The sequence below is a fragment of the Salvia splendens genome, chromosome 14 (assembly GCF_004379255.2).
Source record: "Salvia splendens isolate huo1 chromosome 14, SspV2, whole genome shotgun sequence".
Lineage (NCBI taxonomy): Eukaryota > Viridiplantae > Streptophyta > Magnoliopsida > Lamiales > Lamiaceae > Salvia > Salvia splendens.
The window spans coordinates 18,705,638-18,723,364 of record NC_056045.1 but is presented as its reverse complement, the minus strand read 5'-3'; the positions used below and the strand labels follow the sequence as shown (position 1 = coordinate 18,723,364).

The following is a 17,727-nucleotide window of genomic DNA, read 5'->3' as shown; positions in this document are numbered from 1 at the left end:
TATACTGCTACAGCACCGGCGGAAGGTCGACCTCAGGTATGGTAAGTGAGTTAGATTTATATTTCGATTCACTATTTTCCTTTGGTGATGAATGTCCTATTCCTCCCGCCCAAATCGACGTCCTCGATTGGTGGGGAACACACGAGAAAGATTTTCCCATACTTGCGTCAATGGCCATGGAGATTTTTTCGGTTCCGGCTTCCACTGTCGCCGTCGAGTTCGCTTTCAGTGTTGGATCACGTGTATTGGATGAATCAAGAAGTAAGCTCTCCGCGAAAAATATGGAAGTCGTGATGTTACTTGATGATTGGGATGATCGTCAGGAGGAATCACAAGAAGAATTCACTGGTGATGAATCGTAGGCCAACCCAACCGTCAACCGCCGGCCAAGCCAAATAGGTAAGTAAGGTAAGAGAACTACGTAGGCTTTGATTCCCTAATGCAAATGAGGATTGGGGATACGTAGACACCTCAACTTAAATTTTAAATTTAAGTTGAGCTCAAGTCCTTTTTTCTTTTATTTCTTTTTTTTTCATTTGTTTCTACTTTAAAAATATGCAAATATAATTAAATAATTGTATTTGTATATACTCTAGTCGGTTAAGTAGATTTCTCTATAAGGCTAAATCCGAGAAACTTTTGACAATTCTACTATAATTGTTGATTGTTAGACTAAACTCAATATTTAAGGTTGAATTGCTAAAGGTGTCCTCAATTTAGTTATGTAGAAACATCTCCTTCGCCGACTAAGAGTATATATACTTATAAATTTATTGTTCAGAACTTCAAGTCTTTTTTGTAATTTGTAATTAGCTTCGTTGTAGACTAATAGTGTCGTTGTATTTAAATTTTTTGTAGAGTATATAAGACTTCAAGTTTTTTGTAATTTGTAATTGTTGTAACTTGTAATCTCAATAAAATTGCAATTTTCATCGTGGTTTTTTGAATTTTATTTACGCACATTTCATAGATAAATAATCAAGAAAATGCAAAAACAAAAATTACGAACCGCCGAACCGGCGGTTTTTTGAACTAGAGCCGGAACCGCCAAAACCCTTGGTGGGCCGGTTCCGGTTCATGAAAATGTTGAACCGTGAACCGCCAGTTCCGAACCAGAACCGGCGGTTTTTGAACCGTGTGCATGCCTACTCAACATAGTTGAGACGAAGGGAGTACTACATCTAAAAGCTGGTAGCAGTTTATCATCATTTCCATATATTAGAAGGTGATACCAAGAAAGAACTACAAATACTAGTATCAGAGCGAAATTTGTAATATAAATTCTATTTGTAGCATAAAAAGAACCTAAGCTCCACTAAAGAATTAATGAGAAATATGAATGTATATGTATTTCCTACAAATTATCCATTGTCCAATAGCAAGTAGTTTCCTTTAGTTGATTCTGAGACATGAAGAGAAGACTCCAGAATCCATGACGAAAATACATTACAAACTGAATTATATCAAGAAACAATAACCACAACCATTTTAGGGGCTCAACCAAATCAGGTGCTAAAGGAGTTATATCTTCAGCGGATGGCTGCCTGTGAATCGCTAGATGAAGATGAAACACTGGAAGAAGATGAATAACCACATTCTGTAGCCAATGACTCTGCATCACTTGGACTTCGAGTATTTGTTGTACTCTTGTGTTTTGAGAAGATATGAAGAATAGACATATTTGTTTTAGCTGCCTCGTTTGAGAAGGCGGTAGATTGTTCACTAGAACTAGACATTGGAAGAGATTCTGCTGAGGAACAACCAGCACCGGCACTCACAGCCTCCTCCGGAGATTCGATGGCCATGATACAAACTGCATCTTTCCTTGAATAATCCTCAGGGTCGCAAATTGGATTGCAACGAGAGCCTTGTTTAAGTTTGAGAAGGGTCGATTCTACAACAATTGGAGCACAAAATGATAATGAGTTTGATTCTGCAACACTATTTGCACCAAGTAGAGCTACCAGCATATGAAAATAATGTCACAATAGTGATTCAACTCAACTAATGTATTTATGTTCAAGAAAGATTGAACTGCAATCACCATCAATTCTCCGTCTCTCTTAGTTCTTAGGTTAAGATGTCGACTTCCATAGCACTCAGCCTCACTCATCTTCAAATCCACATTTTAATATAAGGAACCAACTACATGAGTTCTTGAAAACTAAAGAATATGACGTACTCCTATCAAGGAAACAGATTTAGTAGAATGCACAAAAACACACAGAATCTTGCTACATCAGCTGATAAATTGTGAGGGCTGACCATTTCATTTCTAAAACATATATAATGGCTAACCTGAAGAAGATCTCAATACAGGCTTTTTTTCTATACTAAAGTGGAGCTGCATAAACAACAAAATCCCAGTACAAGTGAATTAAAACACCACAAAGGCTGTTATGTAACAAAACAGCAGCTAACAATCTTCCCAACAATAGAGCAGCCAAGTAACTCCTAAACTCCAATTTGCTAGCATGCTATAAAGGAAAACAAACTTAACTGCATTATCAACTCTCAAATATTTCCCTAAACAACTTCAAAGTTCAAACGGTCAAAAAAAAATCAGGAAAAGTCAAGTTTGATACCGCTAGTACCACTACATCATAGTACTCACATTCTCTAGCTTCAAGAAAAGCTCTTGGGCTCTTGCACAAAATTTCCCAGTTTTTTTTTCCTAAAATATCTCTAAAGAAGTCATCTATGCACAAAATTATTTGTATCGAATACATTACAGAATTGAGATAGACATCACAGCCAATATTATCTGCATAAAGCTTCCCACTTTATGGCAAAATTCGCAATGCTAATAGCGTGTCTCATTTAGAATTTGAACATACCAATTATAGTGGCGTGTAACGGTGAAAGTTTCCGCCCTTTTTCTAAACACGCCATTAACATTGTCGTATTTCCCTTTCACAGAATACAAAATAAAATTGTATAAAGTGATTCAAAACATATTTTGCAAAAGAAGGGTTACCCTTTTCGAAGAAGAAAGAGAAAGGGGTTATGAAAAAATTGCTAATGTTTGAACCGGAGCTACTGTAAACCTAATTCAATTAATTCCCAACAACAATTATAAAGAAAACCCTCTAAACAATACAATTAAACAGAAAAGGAAAAATATGGGATTTGATGAATTTCAACGAAGATCTGAATACAAATTATACGGCATTCATGAATGGAAGAAGGAATTGGTGATGGTGTTACCGTAGATGGAGAGAGAATCGTGCTTGATGATTTTGATAGAGGATCTTTGGGATTCGAGGGGTTCCAAGGAGCTGATCGGCGCCGGTCTCACCCTACCAAACATCTCTTTGCCACTATGCTTGTGTTCAAAGCCTTTTGGAGAGAGAGAGAGAGAGATGTGAATGAAATTGCGACTCTTTCAACAGTAAATTTGCTAACTTTGTTTTGTTTTCATTTCAAAGCCGCCAATTATTTGCGCGCCAACACTTATTTTGGAACAACTTGATCTTGATAAGCGCGGTTTATAGATGTGTTTTATACTTTAAAATAAAATTTTGAATTTTTCAAAAATACCTTCACAATTATTGCTTACTTTATTACATCGGATTTTGGTTTGTATACAATTATCACATACAACCTAAACATGATTTTGAAAAACTGAAATAAATGTTGCCAAAAGAAAATCATTTAGCCTTAAGACAATTTCCAATGGGAGCAGGCAATTAGCTCCGATGATACTCTAAAACCTATCTCATTTTAGGTTTTTTAGTAGTAGAGTAGTACTTATTTTTAATAAACTCAAATCACTTTTCAAATTTTGTGAAAAAAGATAGTGGATAGAGAATATTTTTTTAGTATGAGTTTATGTAAATGATTAAACTAAAATCACTATTTGATATGACTTTTACACTCAAATGAATTTAAATTTAATATAAATGGTTGGAGATGCTTTAACCGGAACGATTCAGAATTGGATAAATTAGAGTTCCAAAGTCTTACTTCTAAGGACATGCCAAAATTTGTTAGAACTGTATGTGAGTCGTGAGATGCATGTTATGTTCTTCATTTAGTTTGGCCTTGCATGATTAAACATATTTTTAATGTTGAGTGAGCTTACTATTTTTATTAGTAGTTGATTATTGCATTTATTGTCGAGTTTTATAGCTCGAATCTTGAATTTTAATTAATTACATACGGCATACCAATCGGTTAAGTTAACGATTTTGTTCAATATATGTTGAGAAAATTGATGAAACCAAGCCAAAGCGGACAAGCACACCAAAGGCACGTCACCGGCCGGGTAGGTATAACCTTCAAACCACCTGGTCGGGTAGCGCATGCAGAGTGAGAATGGACCAAATAATTCACCCGGCCGGACAGGATAGGTTCCTCGCATTCCAGACCATAAAATTGATTTAGGGTTTATGGTGCTTGGAAGCAAAGACAACTATTTGTTTTGTTTTGTTTTCAAATGCACAGGAAAAGACAACTTCTTCACTGTCAGTGCTGTCCCATGCGTCTCTGAATCGTGCTACTTGGATTCAGCCGGAGTGTATTTCCCCATGAGCTTATTGAATTCCTCATCAAGCTCCTTCTCCAGCTCTATCTCTTCAGCCATGTGCTTGCGCTTCAGTGCAGATCTTCGCTCTTCATGGCCTTTCATCAGCTTGTCCCTCTTGCTGACTAACTCATCCATCATCTCTTTGTCCTGCACCTGAATCAATCTGGAAATCTCTTCACCCCTAAAACAAAATTATCAACATTCATCAAATGTTTTCTTGAATATATACTAATGCAGAACTTGAACAATCAAATACAAAGAAATAGTAGGATGTAAGGCATCATAAATACTCATGAGAAAAATGACATAGACAAACTGTATAAGAAAACACAGATTATAAAGGCAGCAAACTCAAAATGGATGCAACATTACCTGCGAAATCGCTCTTCAGCAGAAGAAATATTTGCCTCGGACTCAGTTAACTTTTCACGTTCATAAAACTGTTGAATGTGCTCATTGTAGAATTGCTCCTGACTATCCATCTAAGTTCAGAACAAAGTCGTAGGAGAGGAGGTTAACACATAAAAGGAAAAGATAAACATAAAAAACTATGCATCCTAAAACTTATAGGAAGAAATCCAATAAGTGTGCAACTATAGTTAGATCTAATTAAGACAGAACAACTTCCAACTCGATTCACCTTTATCCAACTTCTTTATCAAGATAGATTAAACTCTCCACCAGATACGGCAAGATTGTTCAGTATTTCTGCCTTGGTACATTTATAAAACATTTAGCATACCTCTTCTTTGTTTTGTTCATGATGCTTTTGTGTCCTGAGCTTAATTACTTGATTCTCTACCGTCGTGTTCCGCAGCATTTCACTTAGTATTTCAACAGACTGCTCCAGGGCTTTCATGTTCATCTGTTGTTTGGCAACTTTGTTCTTAAAATACATGAGCAGCTGATTGCCATCACTCATCTGTTTCATTTGTTTCACGACCATTTCTTGATAAGATCGGACCTCGTACTTCAGTTTGGATTTACCTAAGCATTTAGGATAATCAATATATAATCATAACCAATGAGAAATTAACAATAAATCACCAGCACCATTTATGCGAAAGAAAAAAAAATCCATGAGCACCTTTAGAATGTTGATTAAAGTCCTCCATATCATGTTTTTCGGCCATGTAGCCATAAAGTTGCCGCTGGCCTCCAGGGTAGAACGGAACCTTGTTCCTATGCCATGCAGTCCTATCTCGGGAACTGACTTTGAAATGCTCGCTCAAGCAGTCAGCCTCTGAATATCCCACTGCTGTGGCCTCGAAAATCAACATACTGATGCCACGATGCCCCTGTGGTCCATACGAATTACATGCCTTAACTGCAGAATATTCACTGAAATGCTCAAGCAAGTCTTGATTACCCATGCCAATCCACTGTAAAATGAAGTTTTCAACAGAGAAGGATTAAGTAAATTTGCATAAATACTAATAGAAATACAAACTTCTATAAGAATTTCATACTCTATCCTTATCATCCTTGTCATGCTTGGTATTCAAAATCACCACCATGGGAGGCCAAACTATGTCTTTATCAGCTCTTTCATCCAGACCCTTCCATTTTCCAAATACCTCACCAGCTGGCACTGCTATTATTCCCCTTCTTTTAAGTTCCTCGTCTAAGATTTCAGCAAGCTCTCTGTGGAGCTTCACCCTTTTGGATCTTTTAGTCTTAGCATGTGTAATTAGCGGTTGCCAGCCATGATACCAGGTAATAGCTCCAGGGCCATTTTGGCATGCTGGGCAATGCTGCCTTTCAGGTTCATTAATCTGCTCGGCGGTTAAATTATTCAGACACTGAAAAAACTCCTTAAACCACTTGTTCTTCTTTCTAGTCTCGTGGCTTTTCTGGCTTTCATCTGAATCAAAATCATCGCTCATAAGCTCATCATCTGAGTCATCAACGTCATCAGACTCATCATCAACTTCGTCACTCTTAAAGGGCTGATTATTAACTGCTTGCGCACTTGGTTTCTGAGTCACACCATCATCCGAGGGCTGAGAAGAAGCCGCTCTAGTGTTCCATCCCCATCCATTCTTTAAAGGAGGGGGGATTACTGGATAGTTTTGTTGCTTAGTATACCCTCTGCCATAATAGTATTGTTGACTGGAGCCCTGTCCAGTTCCTCCATCGGTTCGCATACCAAGTTTTTGCAAAGTATCAGCATGACCCCATGCCTTAGGGGTGGAATGCTGAGGAACCACCCACTGTTTTGAGGCATTATTCTTGTTCTTCGATTTCTTTCCATATTCTTGCCATCCGTCATCTTCTGTAGGATTCACATTCATATCCGAAACACCACGCAATAACTGATCCATGCTGGAGTTAGATACATCTGCTGTGCTTTTACCCTTGAGGGATGGATCAGAAGAGTACCCAACCCCTCTCCTCAAGCTCATCTCCAAATTCATCATGACCACAATGATCAATAGCAGGATGTCATGTAAGCATCACTTTCCAGAAGATGCCACAAAAGGAGGGTAATATTTAAGACAAAACACAAGAATCAAGCAATGAAACAAGCATCATCACTTTCATTAGTGTTTCAAGTTAATACATTCATATACCCAAAGTTCATACTTACAATAAACAAGAATCAATGAATTCATTCAAAACAAAAATGAAACTACTTGTATGATTTACATAAACTTAAAACAGTTTGTACCGACTTGAAACATTTTGTATGTATCCCATCAACCATGACAAAGAGCAGGTAAATAGATAAATAATTAAACTTAAAGAACATCCAACAAATTGACAACCCGCACTTTCTTCATACTAAGCAGAGGGCAGTAAGTAACATCACATGATGATAAACATAAAGAGGAGAGAAAAAACCTTGGGAAAGAAATCAGTGGAGAGCGAGAGGGAAGGGAAGGGCTTGTATTGTATCACAGTCTCTCTCTCTCTCTATCCTTCCTCTCAGTTGCACACTGTCGTTGTATTCATTCATCCTTGTATTTCTACCTCGGACTCCAAATTTCAGTCAACTTTATTTTGGAATGAAAATTTAGTGCTCCACCAATTATTAGTTTAATGTTTAAATGGACAAGTTGCATTCATTCACAAAATTTAAAATTATGTAAACTCGACCTTTTGCTTTTCCACTTTTAATTATAGTTTGAAAGGATATTTCCACTTCCACCCCAAATGGTTAACTTTTTATTTTGAATTATCTTTTGTTTCTTTTGAATTTGTGATTGATGACGAGAGCTTAGTTAGATGAAGCTAAATAGACGAGAGTGTCGGGTTGGGATCCTCTGCTAAGCAAAATGCCACAACAAGGATGTTGTGGTGATCTACGCCATAGATTAATTTCATTTACTTGTATTATTATTTTTTTTATTTTACAAATGAATGGTTTGGATCACCACAACATCCCCTGTTGTAGCATTTTGCATAGCAGGTGATCCCATCCCGAGATTGTCGAGGACTTCTTTTTCAGGAAGCATATTCTACTATGTTTGATTACTTTTGGATTTATTTTTCTGTGTATTTTGGTTGAGGAAACGGATACAACTTACAAGAGAATTCAAGATTGGCGAATATGATTGCTTTCCACTTTGTTTTTCGTTTCCTTTGGTTTTATTTTATATACACCATTCTCTTGTATTCATATGTCTGTTATTATGCAACCCTAAGTATATACTTCAGGGAAATTTTGGTTGGCACTAAAAAATTAGATGAAAAAGGTGATTAATTGGGTTAAACTAGCTGGCTGGCTGGTCTGGTCATATATGTTGGCTGTCAAAAACAAGAAATTTGTAAACAGACGAGATGGTTTAATTGTCCATTTTTGTCAATTTTGGACGTCTTCCATTAATTTTCTACTCTAACTTTTTTTTATCTTAAATGGCAAGTAGACTTCATACTCCACTAACTCATTCCACTCATATTTAATTAATCCCCCGTCCCTAAAGAATATGCACTTTTGGTTCGACACATGTTTTAATGCAAAATTGGTAAAGTAAGAGAGAAGTAGAGAGAAAAAGTAATTAAAGTATTATTAGTGAAGAATGAGTCTCACCTCATGAGAGAAAAGAGTTTTCGAAATTAGAAAGTGTATATTCTTATGGGACGGACTATAAAGGAAAGAGTGCATTCTTGTGGGACGGATAGTGAATAAAACTAATGCTTCCTCCGTCCCATTTAAGACATTTATATTTACTTTTTAGTTTGTATCACTCAAAACGTCAATTTTCTATATTTTAAAATAAATCTCTTTTTTCTCATTAAAATATTAAACTACTTTTTTCTTTACTTACTCCTCCTAAAAGCTCGTACCACTCAAGAATGTGGATATCTTGAGTGAGATAGAGGGAGTATATAAAAATAGAACATACGATTCTACTAATTTTTTCAATTCACCTCCTTTTAAAATTGTGGTACAATTATTGAGAGAGGGGAGTAGGTTGTATGAAAGCATGAGTAAGCCATAGTTAAAGCGATAATTTTCTTGTAACATTTGTTGTCTTGCAGCAATATTCCCTCCCCATACAACAACATCATTTGCAATCACAAAGGCCAGCAACAAACAAAACAAATCAACCAACTGTTTTTTTACAAACACAATGCTCTCGTCTGTACCGATGTTTGGTCCTACTCCTCCTCGCACTCGCCGCCCTCCCTTACTATATACTTTCCCTATACTCCCCACCACCCTTTCCTAAAACATGGAGGTCTCAATGCGCCCCAACCGAATCAGAAGCGGCTACGAGCCATCCGACACAGAGAACGAGCACGAACACGAACACAACCACAATGGCAGCAGCGCGTACGACCATATATGCAGCAGAAGCCCTCTGCCTGCCTCCACCCCGAGCCCTGCCCGGAGAAGGCACAGCAAGTCCCCTTACCGACCGCGCACCAACGCTGATCTCCCGCGCAGAACCTACTCTGATCTCCGCATGCCCGTCTCCCAACGAAGGCACGCCAACGCAAACGACTGCCCCTTCTCCCAGTCCGAGTGCAGGACTAATAATCTCAACCACAACGGGAGCCAATTCTCAGCATCAGAGCGGAGGAGATACGCTTCCCCTTTAAAGGACGACGCGAGTTTAGGGCGTAAGGAGCGGTCTAGTAGCTACACCAGAAGGGCAGCATCCGCCCCCCGGTCGAGGCTAAGACCGCGAACCAAAGAGGTGAACATGGATGAGCAGAAGCTGCCCTCTGTTGGAGAGATCAACGAAATGGTCGCCAATGCTAACATGAGGTCTAATGGAGTAGGAGTTAACTTAGACAGCATGGACTCCATCTTCTTTTCCCGCGCAGCGAATCAGCCCTCGTCCGCTCTGCCTAAGCCGCCCGGGAGAAGCTCTGCCTCTTCCATTAATCAGAATTCTAACTGGAGCTCTCTCATGAGCAGGCAGAGTAGTAACATAAGCGACACGAGCGGGCGGACGAGTGGCAGCACCGCCAGATTCGTCGCCAGCAGAAGGAAGAATCAGTCGGAAACGACATGGTTCTTGTGCATCAAGAAGGGCTCTTGCAAGACCTCTAACAAGTCCCCGGTGAAGGAGAGGCAGTTCGACGAGGCTTCTTTTATTAGCAAGGCAGTCGTGGTCGAGAGCCTCAGGCCGCTCTGGGCTGATAAGCATCAGCCTCTTTCCTTGGCCGGATTCGCTTGCCACAAGAATGAAGCTCAGCTTCTTCTCCAGCTCGTGAGTAGTTTCGTTCGTGTGTGGATTATTATAAAATGAACATAAATTTAAAGGCTGCGTGCGTCACTGATTGTTTTTTTGTTGTTGATTGTGTTACTAGGCGAACGGTGAAATGTTTCCGCATATTTTGCTCAAAGGGCCGCCCGGTACTGGTAAGAAGGCTCTCACGTTGGCTCTTCTCCGCGAGCTATATGGTGATCCTGTTTGGAATGTAAGGTTTCCTTTTATCATGACATAAATGTAATTGAAAATTTTGATGTTTAAGCAACTAAATCTGTAATTTCTTTGCCATGCAGATATCTCATGACTTGAGATACTTTCACATTTTGGTAAGTGTATGAAGATATAAGTAACCTTTGTTGCTATTTTCTTAAATTTTGAGTGAATGCTTGAGTTATATGAACAGGAATCAAGGCCGATCCAAGTAGTCGTCCCTGTAAGTTCGAGTCCTCACCACGTGGAACTCAACGTCTACACAGAGTCCAAAGCCGCATATGCACTGACAGCTCTAGTGAAGCAAATCAGCAGCGAGTACGCCATCGTCCCTGAAATCAGTGTAGCTCTGAACAAGGCACATTACAAAGGTCCATGTCTATTCATCGAAAAATACAAGTATCCACCATTTCATCGAAGTATAAACGTTTTTTATTTGCAGTATTGGTTCTGTATGATGTTGACAAGGCTGCAGAGAACATACAACATCTCATAAAATGGATCATGGACTGTTACGCGGATTGTTGCAAGCTTATCCTTTGCTGCGAGGACGACACAGACGTCCTCGACTCTGTCAAGAGCCGCTGCAAACTCATCAAGATCGAACCCTCAACAACTCATCAAGTAAGTATAAATATTGTATGCATCAATAACTTCCTATTTCCACAAAATTTCAAAGCTTTCATATATTCGACTTAGGTAATGGAGGTCCTCATCCAGATCGCGAAGAAGGAAGGTTTTGAACTATCCACAAGTTTTGCTTCAAAGATTGCAGACAAATCAAAGCAAAACTTGAGGAGAGCAATCATGGCACTTGAAGCATGCAAATTGCACAAGTAAGACAATGACTAAGATAAATATGTTGATATTATTATTTTCAGTGCAAATGAAATAAATTAATACTTCATTTTTCAGCTATCCTTTTGCAGATGATCAACATATACCCGTTGCGTGGGAGGAGGCCGTTGCGGAACTTGCTGCCGACATTTTGGCAGATCCTTCTCCAAAGAGGTAGGTAGCCAACTCTTCCATTTTATAGAAAAACTAAACATTTTTACTACTCAAATATTAATATCTACTTTACTTAACTTGTTTAGATTATTGACTGTGAGAGGAAAGATTCAAAAAATTCTGGCAGATTTTGTCCATCCAAAACTAATACTCCTGGTAATTAATTGATCAGAACATATATATTACTACTTGAAAACTTATGATAACTTACTTTTTGTTTCCTAGAAACTAGTCGAACAACTCCTTCGAGGAGTCGATGCCAGTTTGAAAAGGGAAATATACTATTGGTATGCATACTATGTAAGTCAAGTACTCTTTACTTCACCTCTCTTGTTTCATTTGAGACTTACCTAAAAGAACAAAGACAGACACATAGGGAAAGGGAAGAAACAATGTCTTATGATTACTTGTGCAGGATAAGAGACTCCCTAGTGGAGCAAGTGCTTTACTCAAGTTAGAAGGTAACTATTTCCAATATTTATGCCTATGATAATACTAACATGCAATTAATCAAACGGTTGATTTTGGTGTTGCAGAATTTGTGGCAAAGTTTATGAGCATATATAGGAAGAGTTCCAACAATCGGCGTCAGTTAATCTGAACAGCATGGAGAAGATACACTGCATTCAGCCATAGGGAAGGGGACGGGGAAGGGGAAGAGTTCCCGATTTATTAGAGGAGATACATACAATGTGAAGATCAGAGCAGTCGGCCAATTTTTTTTCGATTAACGTGAATTTTCGGTCCCTGCTGATATGCCTTTGTATAACTCCTTTATTTCAGATGAGGCATGAATGATCGATACATTGGCATCTCGGATATAGATTATCACGAAATACTACAATTGACCATGTACATTCAGTGTTTGTACAAATAAGAGAATGGAAGACAATTTTTATGAGATTTATTTTTCAGAAATTGTAATTTTATGAGTTTATGTGCATCCACTGTAATAATACACTAAGCTCCATCTATATGAATTAATAATGCATGCTTTGATCTTTATCGAAGACAATAGAAGTTTTGCATTGTATGTACAGAAATCTCATGCATGCATCACTACCTTAATATGCAAGATTAAAACAAAATAGATATGTGTATACTAACATAATGTCAAATCTAGGGTTTAAAAACCAATGACATTTGATTTGAACAAAGCAAGTTAGTTGTCCTGATGAAACAAGACAAAGCATGTCTTAGCAAAAAAGGACGGATAATCCCAGAAGATGATTCATCAATCATCTCATTTCTTTTTGTCTTATATGATTAACCACAACGATTGAGTTTTGCCATTGTTCGGAAAATTAACACATAGCCAATTGTTGCGATTGTCCGAACGACTGCTGTATTGGCTTAGCCATTGTACTTTCAATCGTTTCGAAAAAAAATTTACGCGTCTAAGTTCATGGGGAAAAAAGGCTGCTATATTTGATGTACACTTGATAAACCTATGTTTTTGTTCTGCAAACCTGATAGAGATCATGCTAGTGATCTCCCTTATCTCTTGAGGTTATTTAGTGTTATGCAAGATTACTTTAAATATTGAGAATTTGTTTCCTTGTTTATTTATACGTTGATTTACTTTCCTATAGCTCCTCTTTAGAAGAGCTAGATATCTTAGAAAATAAAGTGTCTTAGGACGGTGTGACCGTAGTCCTAGGGTTAGGTCTGTCAAAATGGATATTGGGTATTGGATACCCGATATCCAAACCCGAAAAAGTCAGGTGATTGGATACCCGAAACCCGATTTTTCGGGTATCAGATCGGGATCGGGTGGTGAGAATTTTGGATGATCGGGTATCAGGTTACCCGATACCCAATCGTGTATACCCGAATTATCCGATTTATTTTTTTAAAATCAATAAATTATATTTTTATTATAATTAAATGTAATTTCTTAATTACATGTGGATGGATGAAAGATGCTAATATGTCAATTTCTTATTGTGGATGGATGAAAGTTGTAATTTAATTCAATTTAATTTCCTGTTGTAGATGGATGAAAGATGAAAAATATAATTTAATTTCTTAATTACACGTGGATGGATGAAATATGTTAATATGTAATTTATTTTTTCTAATGTAATTTATTTTCTTATTGTGGATGAACGAAAGATGTTAATATGTTAGTACTATAACTTATGAATTTTGTATTTCTCAAAGTTTGTAGTTATTTTTCTCTTAATTCGAACTACTACAAGAATTTTCTCTTAAATAAATTGTAAAACTTTGTAGTTATTTTTCAAAAAAAAAATCAAAATTACAATCGGGACTGGATACCCGAGTCGGGTATCTGGGTACCCGAAATCAAATTCGGGTCGGGTATCGGGTATTGGATTTTGTTAATTTTGGGATCGGATATCCGCGAGTACTCAATTTGACCGGCCTACCTAGGGTTATCATGGCCTCTTTGGAAATTTGTTCTTTTAATATTAAATTCTAGTTCTTGTTTTACTTCCACCTTTCACTCCATATCAAAACGACAGATGAATAACAAGGTACTTGCCATGTTAGTAATTTTCTTCGTTTCACTGGAGATCTGGAATAAAACTTTTGTTTGGTCACCCGTTCGAAACTATCTGCTTGAGTTTCTTGACAACATCTGAATTCTTCTTGAGAGAGAAGTGGAACCGACCGGAGGGGAAACACAACCCGACCATGACCCTAGTTCTAGTTTGAAGTTGAGACAAGTGGTAATTTGTGGAGGAGATATTGGAACCAACTGTTCATGCAACATGTATTAAAGAAAATTAGTGGTAGTGCCAATAGTGGCGATAATTCTAGTAGTAGACTAGTAGTAGTACTCTTGTAATTCTCCTCCTCCGAAACCTAATGTGCTACTAGTACGCTAGTACGTAGTCATAGTAGTAAGAGCATCCACAATGGCGGCGAGCGGACCGGCTAGCCGATTCCCGGCGCTGGCCGGTCCGCTCGCCGAACCATTGCAGCCGGTGAGCGGCAAATCGGCGAGAAAAACGGCGAGCGCACGCCGATTTGCGGGCCCTAGCCGATACGCTCGCCGATCGGCTGGCAGCCATTGCAGGCTCCCGATCGGCGAGCGATCGGCCAACCGATTTTTTTTTATTTATTTAGTTTTGGCGGGTTTTAAATATTGTAATTTGGTCCTTCAATTATCGGAAATTACATTTCCGGATGAAGATTTCTGTATAGCAACTTTAATGGAAATAAAAAATTTCCAAGCTGACCTGGGGCTGCCGCCCCTTGGACCCCGCTCTAGGGGGCGCTACCCCCGAACCCCCGTCCAATCATAACTAATTCAAACAAGTGTGCACTCCGCACTTCCAACTTATTTGATGTTTCATTATGATCATATTGATCAATCAAGTTAATCCAATTACACTAAAATATCCAACACCGGATAGCGGCGACGGCGGCAAGGAGTGAGGCGGAAGCGGGGGGCTCGTGTGTGGAAGAGGAGTTTTTTTTAAATTAATGTACTTTTTTTAATTAATGTACTTTTTTTAAATTAATGTACTTTTTAAATTTTAATATTATTATTGATTTTCCCCTATCTGTGTCGTACATTTAATTCTGTATTTTGTGTGATTGTTAATTATTTATTTTTATAATTTTGTTTATTGTGGCTAGGCTATGGCTGGGCTATTGCTTGTCCTGATGATGTGGCAGGAGGAGTTTGTGGCTAGGCTATGGCTGGGCTATTTCTATTGGAGATGCTCTAATAGTGGTAGTTATCCTAAATTTGTTGTTGAAAATTATTGAAATTATTGACAAAAAAATGAGGTAAAATGTGTATTTGTATTATGTTTTGTTTATTAAAAGTAAAACAATCATTAGTGTAGGGTTAGCTTACAAATATGTGATACCTAATCTATAAGGAATGATATGCTACATACCTTATGTGAGCATCGATCCCGTTTGACGCACGTTTAGCGTTGTTTGTTTCGATTTAAATATTTAGTTTGATTCTAATACATTAAAAACTGTTATTTAATTTTTTAATTTTATAAAATTTATAAAAATCAAGCTTGATTTGTTATTTTATTAATTTAAAATTTAAAATTATAGAGAAAATGAACAAATTGAGCTTTGATTTTTTTAATTTTTGTGAAAGTAAAAATCTCAGTAACACTTTCTAACGTCTTAGAATCAAACTAAATATATAAATCGAAACGAACAATGCTAAATATATGCCAAACGGAAGTGGTGCTCACATAAGGTATGTAGCATATCATTTCTCCTCAATCTATAAGAGCATCCACAATGGGGCGCCCTATAGTCCGCCCTATGCTTCGCTACACCATCATTCTATCCTCCTACCCTTCCACCTGCAGTGGGACGCCCTAAAGTCCGCCCTATAGTTTTAACTACTATTTTGTGTTTGTTTATTATTTTTTCTGTTTGCAAATATATCAATTAGCAAGAATAAATATAAAAACACCACAAATAAAGGCAAATCCTATTGTCAGTATTATTTTTTATATTTTATGCTTGCAAATATGGAAAATCGTCGGAATTCATTATTGAATTTAGAGAGAAATTCGGATGGGGAAGAGAGTGAAGTGAAAGGTATGAAATGAAGTAAAAAAATTAGTGATATATATAGAAGAAAATATAAAAAAAATAAAAAAAAGTGAAAATGTGTGCATCTCTAGACTATCCTCCTTACCCCCGCAATGGAGCGGAGGATAGGCCGGAGGATGCAAAAAAGGGTTCATCGTCCGCAGGCTATGCATAGGGTGCGGAGGAAGGAAATGGCATAGAGCGTGGAGCTGCAGTGGGTGCCATAAGGCGCGCCCGATGCATCAGGCGGGCTTTAGGGTGCCCATTGCGTATGCTCTAATGGAAATGCATATTTTTTAGGAAGGAAATGCATATTTTTTAGGAAGCGAAATTAGATCCAACATCAAATTTATAGTATAAATTGTAAATTGAGTTTCTAGTTAGTGCACATTAGCTAAAAAAGGAAATATTAATATAGGTCCAACCCTCTAGAATTCATACATTCCAAAAATTCAAGAAAAAAAAAACATCATTCAAACAGCAATAACCCTCATTTGATTACAAACCTCAAGAATTCTGTATGCATTCTTACACTACATATCAACAGAAATCCCCACCCAACATTCTACACTACACTTGAGCAAAAAGATCCAAAGTTAAACCAGAAAATGTGACGCACAAACCGAAGTCCCATATTTTGAAGTTGGATCAAGAGTGTTTAAGAATGAAGGACAAAATCTCTTGGGAAACTTGGTGAGCCCTCTCCAAGTGAATGAAGTGATGACCATCAAGTATCACGATCTCATGATCTGGCACCACAGTTTTGAAGGTGGAGCTCTGTATATACTCCTTGGTGCCACCGCTTTCAAATCCCATATCCTTGTCCCCCACAATCAACTTCGCCGGAACTCCGATCTTCGCCCCTTGCCACGGCGCCAGCAGCTCCCAATTCCTATCATCAGATTAACCATTAATTATAAACCTAATTTATAAATGTGTAGATTAAAGACTCACAAGTTTAGGGCTCGATAATAGTTGAATCCGCCCGTGAACCCCGACTCCTGGAATTTATCGGCGAACACCTGAATCTCCTCCTCCGTGATCCACGGCGGCGTCACCGCCGGCGTCTCTAGGTAATCCACGATTTCCGTTCCAGGAGGCGCGATTAGCATCCCCGCCTTGTTGTTGATTAGCAGGAACTTCTTCATCACCGTCGCGCAATCGTACCTCGACAGCGCCCTCTCCGCTCTCCCCGCCTCCTGAAACTGGCAGATGTAGAAGTCGTCTCCGAACATCTGCCTCATCGATTGAAGAGGTTTGACATCAGTAAAGCGCGGAGCGAAGAGAACGGTGAGAGCGACGATTCCTCTGACTCGATCGGGGCGGAGCAAGGCCAGATGCCAGGCGGCGACGGCTCCCCAGTCCGTCCCCACCACGTACGCCTTTTCAGAGGAGAAGTGGTCGAGGAGGGAGATGAGATCGGCGGTGATGTGGAACCAAGTGTAGGAGGAAGGGGAGAGGGGGGCGTCGGAGTCGCCGAAGCCTCGGAGATCGGGGGCGACGGCGTGGAAGCCGTGGGCGGCGAGGAAGTCGATCTGACGGTGCCAGGAGAACCACGTCTCCGGGAAGCCGTGGAGGAGTAGCACCAACGGTCCAGATCCTTTCTCGGCCACGTGCATCGATATTCCGTTACCTTTTACTGTTTGATGATTCACATCGCATCCAATCATCATCGTCGTCCGTCGCCGCTTTCTGCTAATCTCGCTCTACTGTAAATATCATTCAATTAGTCATGTTTTGGTATTTCGTACTCCATTAGTCAATAAA

At 38.7% G+C, this 17,727-nt stretch overlaps 4 protein-coding genes across 9 annotated transcripts; 1 reads left to right on the top strand and 3 right to left on the bottom strand.

Moving 5' to 3' along the window:
* Positions 1 to 1,323: 1,323 nt before the first annotated feature.
* On the bottom strand, positions 1,324 to 3,431 carry LOC121764019. 3 transcript variants are annotated; one of them, XR_006042545.1, is made up of 2 exons: positions 2,615 to 3,190; positions 1,324 to 1,894 (listed from the first exon to the last, which is right to left on the bottom strand). XR_006042545.1 is itself a non-coding variant. In XM_042160112.1 (2 exons), exons 1-2 carry the CDS (start codon positions 3,308 to 3,310, stop codon positions 1,530 to 1,532), a joined length of 468 nt encoding a protein of 155 aa, XP_042016046.1. In that variant the 5' UTR covers positions 3,311 to 3,431; the 3' UTR covers positions 1,324 to 1,529. The 3 variants fall into 3 exon arrangements, 2 of the variants coding, with proteins under 2 accessions (XP_042016046.1, XP_042016047.1); XM_042160112.1 differs by lacking the exon at positions 2,615 to 3,190 and adding an exon at positions 3,208 to 3,431; XM_042160113.1 differs by lacking the exon at positions 2,615 to 3,190 and adding an exon at positions 2,299 to 2,608.
* A 745-nt stretch (positions 3,432 to 4,176) lies between these two features.
* Positions 4,177 to 7,530, bottom strand: LOC121765989 (protein SUPPRESSOR OF GENE SILENCING 3-like). Of its 4 annotated transcripts, none has more exons than XM_042162306.1 (6): positions 7,373 to 7,530; positions 5,998 to 6,987; positions 5,616 to 5,910; positions 5,271 to 5,515; positions 4,901 to 5,010; positions 4,177 to 4,709 (listed from the first exon to the last, which is right to left on the bottom strand). In XM_042162306.1, the coding sequence occupies exons 2-6, from the start codon at positions 6,946 to 6,948 to the stop codon at positions 4,499 to 4,501; spliced, it is 1,812 nt and encodes a 603-aa protein (XP_042018240.1). In that variant the 5' UTR covers positions 6,949 to 6,987; positions 7,373 to 7,530; the 3' UTR covers positions 4,177 to 4,498. The 4 variants fall into 4 exon arrangements, with proteins under 4 accessions (XP_042018240.1, XP_042018241.1, XP_042018242.1 ...); XM_042162307.1 differs by having other exon boundaries at positions 5,998 to 6,933; positions 7,373 to 7,518; XM_042162308.1 differs by having other exon boundaries at positions 5,998 to 6,843; positions 7,373 to 7,518.
* Positions 7,531 to 9,207: 1,677 nt separating this feature from the next.
* On the top strand, positions 9,208 to 12,019 carry LOC121764288 (replication factor C subunit 3-like). Its single transcript, XM_042160332.1, has 10 exons — positions 9,208 to 10,194; positions 10,295 to 10,405; positions 10,601 to 10,778; positions 10,850 to 11,031; positions 11,107 to 11,243; positions 11,323 to 11,418; positions 11,505 to 11,574; positions 11,644 to 11,718; positions 11,834 to 11,879; positions 11,955 to 12,019. The coding sequence occupies exons 1-10, from the start codon at positions 9,208 to 9,210 to the stop codon at positions 12,017 to 12,019; spliced, it is 1,947 nt and encodes a 648-aa protein (XP_042016266.1).
* A 4,331-nt stretch (positions 12,020 to 16,350) lies between these two features.
* Positions 16,351 to 17,727, bottom strand: LOC121766092 (epoxide hydrolase A-like). The gene is made up of 2 exons (XM_042162433.1): positions 16,915 to 17,727; positions 16,351 to 16,852 (listed from the first exon to the last, which is right to left on the bottom strand). Exons 1-2 carry the CDS (start codon positions 17,631 to 17,633, stop codon positions 16,609 to 16,611), a joined length of 963 nt encoding a protein of 320 aa, XP_042018367.1. The 5' UTR covers positions 17,634 to 17,727; the 3' UTR covers positions 16,351 to 16,608.

Coding starts and splice junctions, on each gene's coding strand:
- LOC121764019 (XM_042160112.1), bottom strand. CDS start 3,310: ATGTTTGGTAGGGTGAGACCGGCGCCGATCAGCTCCTTGGAACCCCTC. Junction 1,895..3,207: donor CGATTCTCTCTCCATCTACG/GTAACACCATCA, acceptor CAATTGTTGTAG/AATCGACCCTTCTCAAACTT.
- LOC121765989 (XM_042162306.1), bottom strand. CDS start 6,948: ATGATGAATTTGGAGATGAGCTTGAGGAGAGGGGTTGGGTACTCTTCT. Junction 5,911..5,997: donor ACAAGGATGATAAGGATAGA/GTATGAAATTCT, acceptor TTCATTTTACAG/TGGATTGGCATGGGTAATCA. Junction 5,516..5,615: donor CTTTAATCAACATTCTAAAG/GTGCTCATGGAT, acceptor CTAAATGCTTAG/GTAAATCCAAACTGAAGTAC.
- LOC121764288 (XM_042160332.1), top strand. CDS start 9,208: ATGGAGGTCTCAATGCGCCCCAACCGAATCAGAAGCGGCTACGAGCCA. Junction 11,575..11,643: donor ATCCAAAACTAATACTCCTG/GTAATTAATTGA, acceptor TTTGTTTCCTAG/AAACTAGTCGAACAACTCCT. Junction 11,880..11,954: donor TGCTTTACTCAAGTTAGAAG/GTAACTATTTCC, acceptor TTGGTGTTGCAG/AATTTGTGGCAAAGTTTATG.
- LOC121766092 (XM_042162433.1), bottom strand. CDS start 17,633: ATGATGATTGGATGCGATGTGAATCATCAAACAGTAAAAGGTAACGGA. Junction 16,853..16,914: donor TATTATCGAGCCCTAAACTT/GTGAGTCTTTAA, acceptor ATCTGATGATAG/GAATTGGGAGCTGCTGGCGC.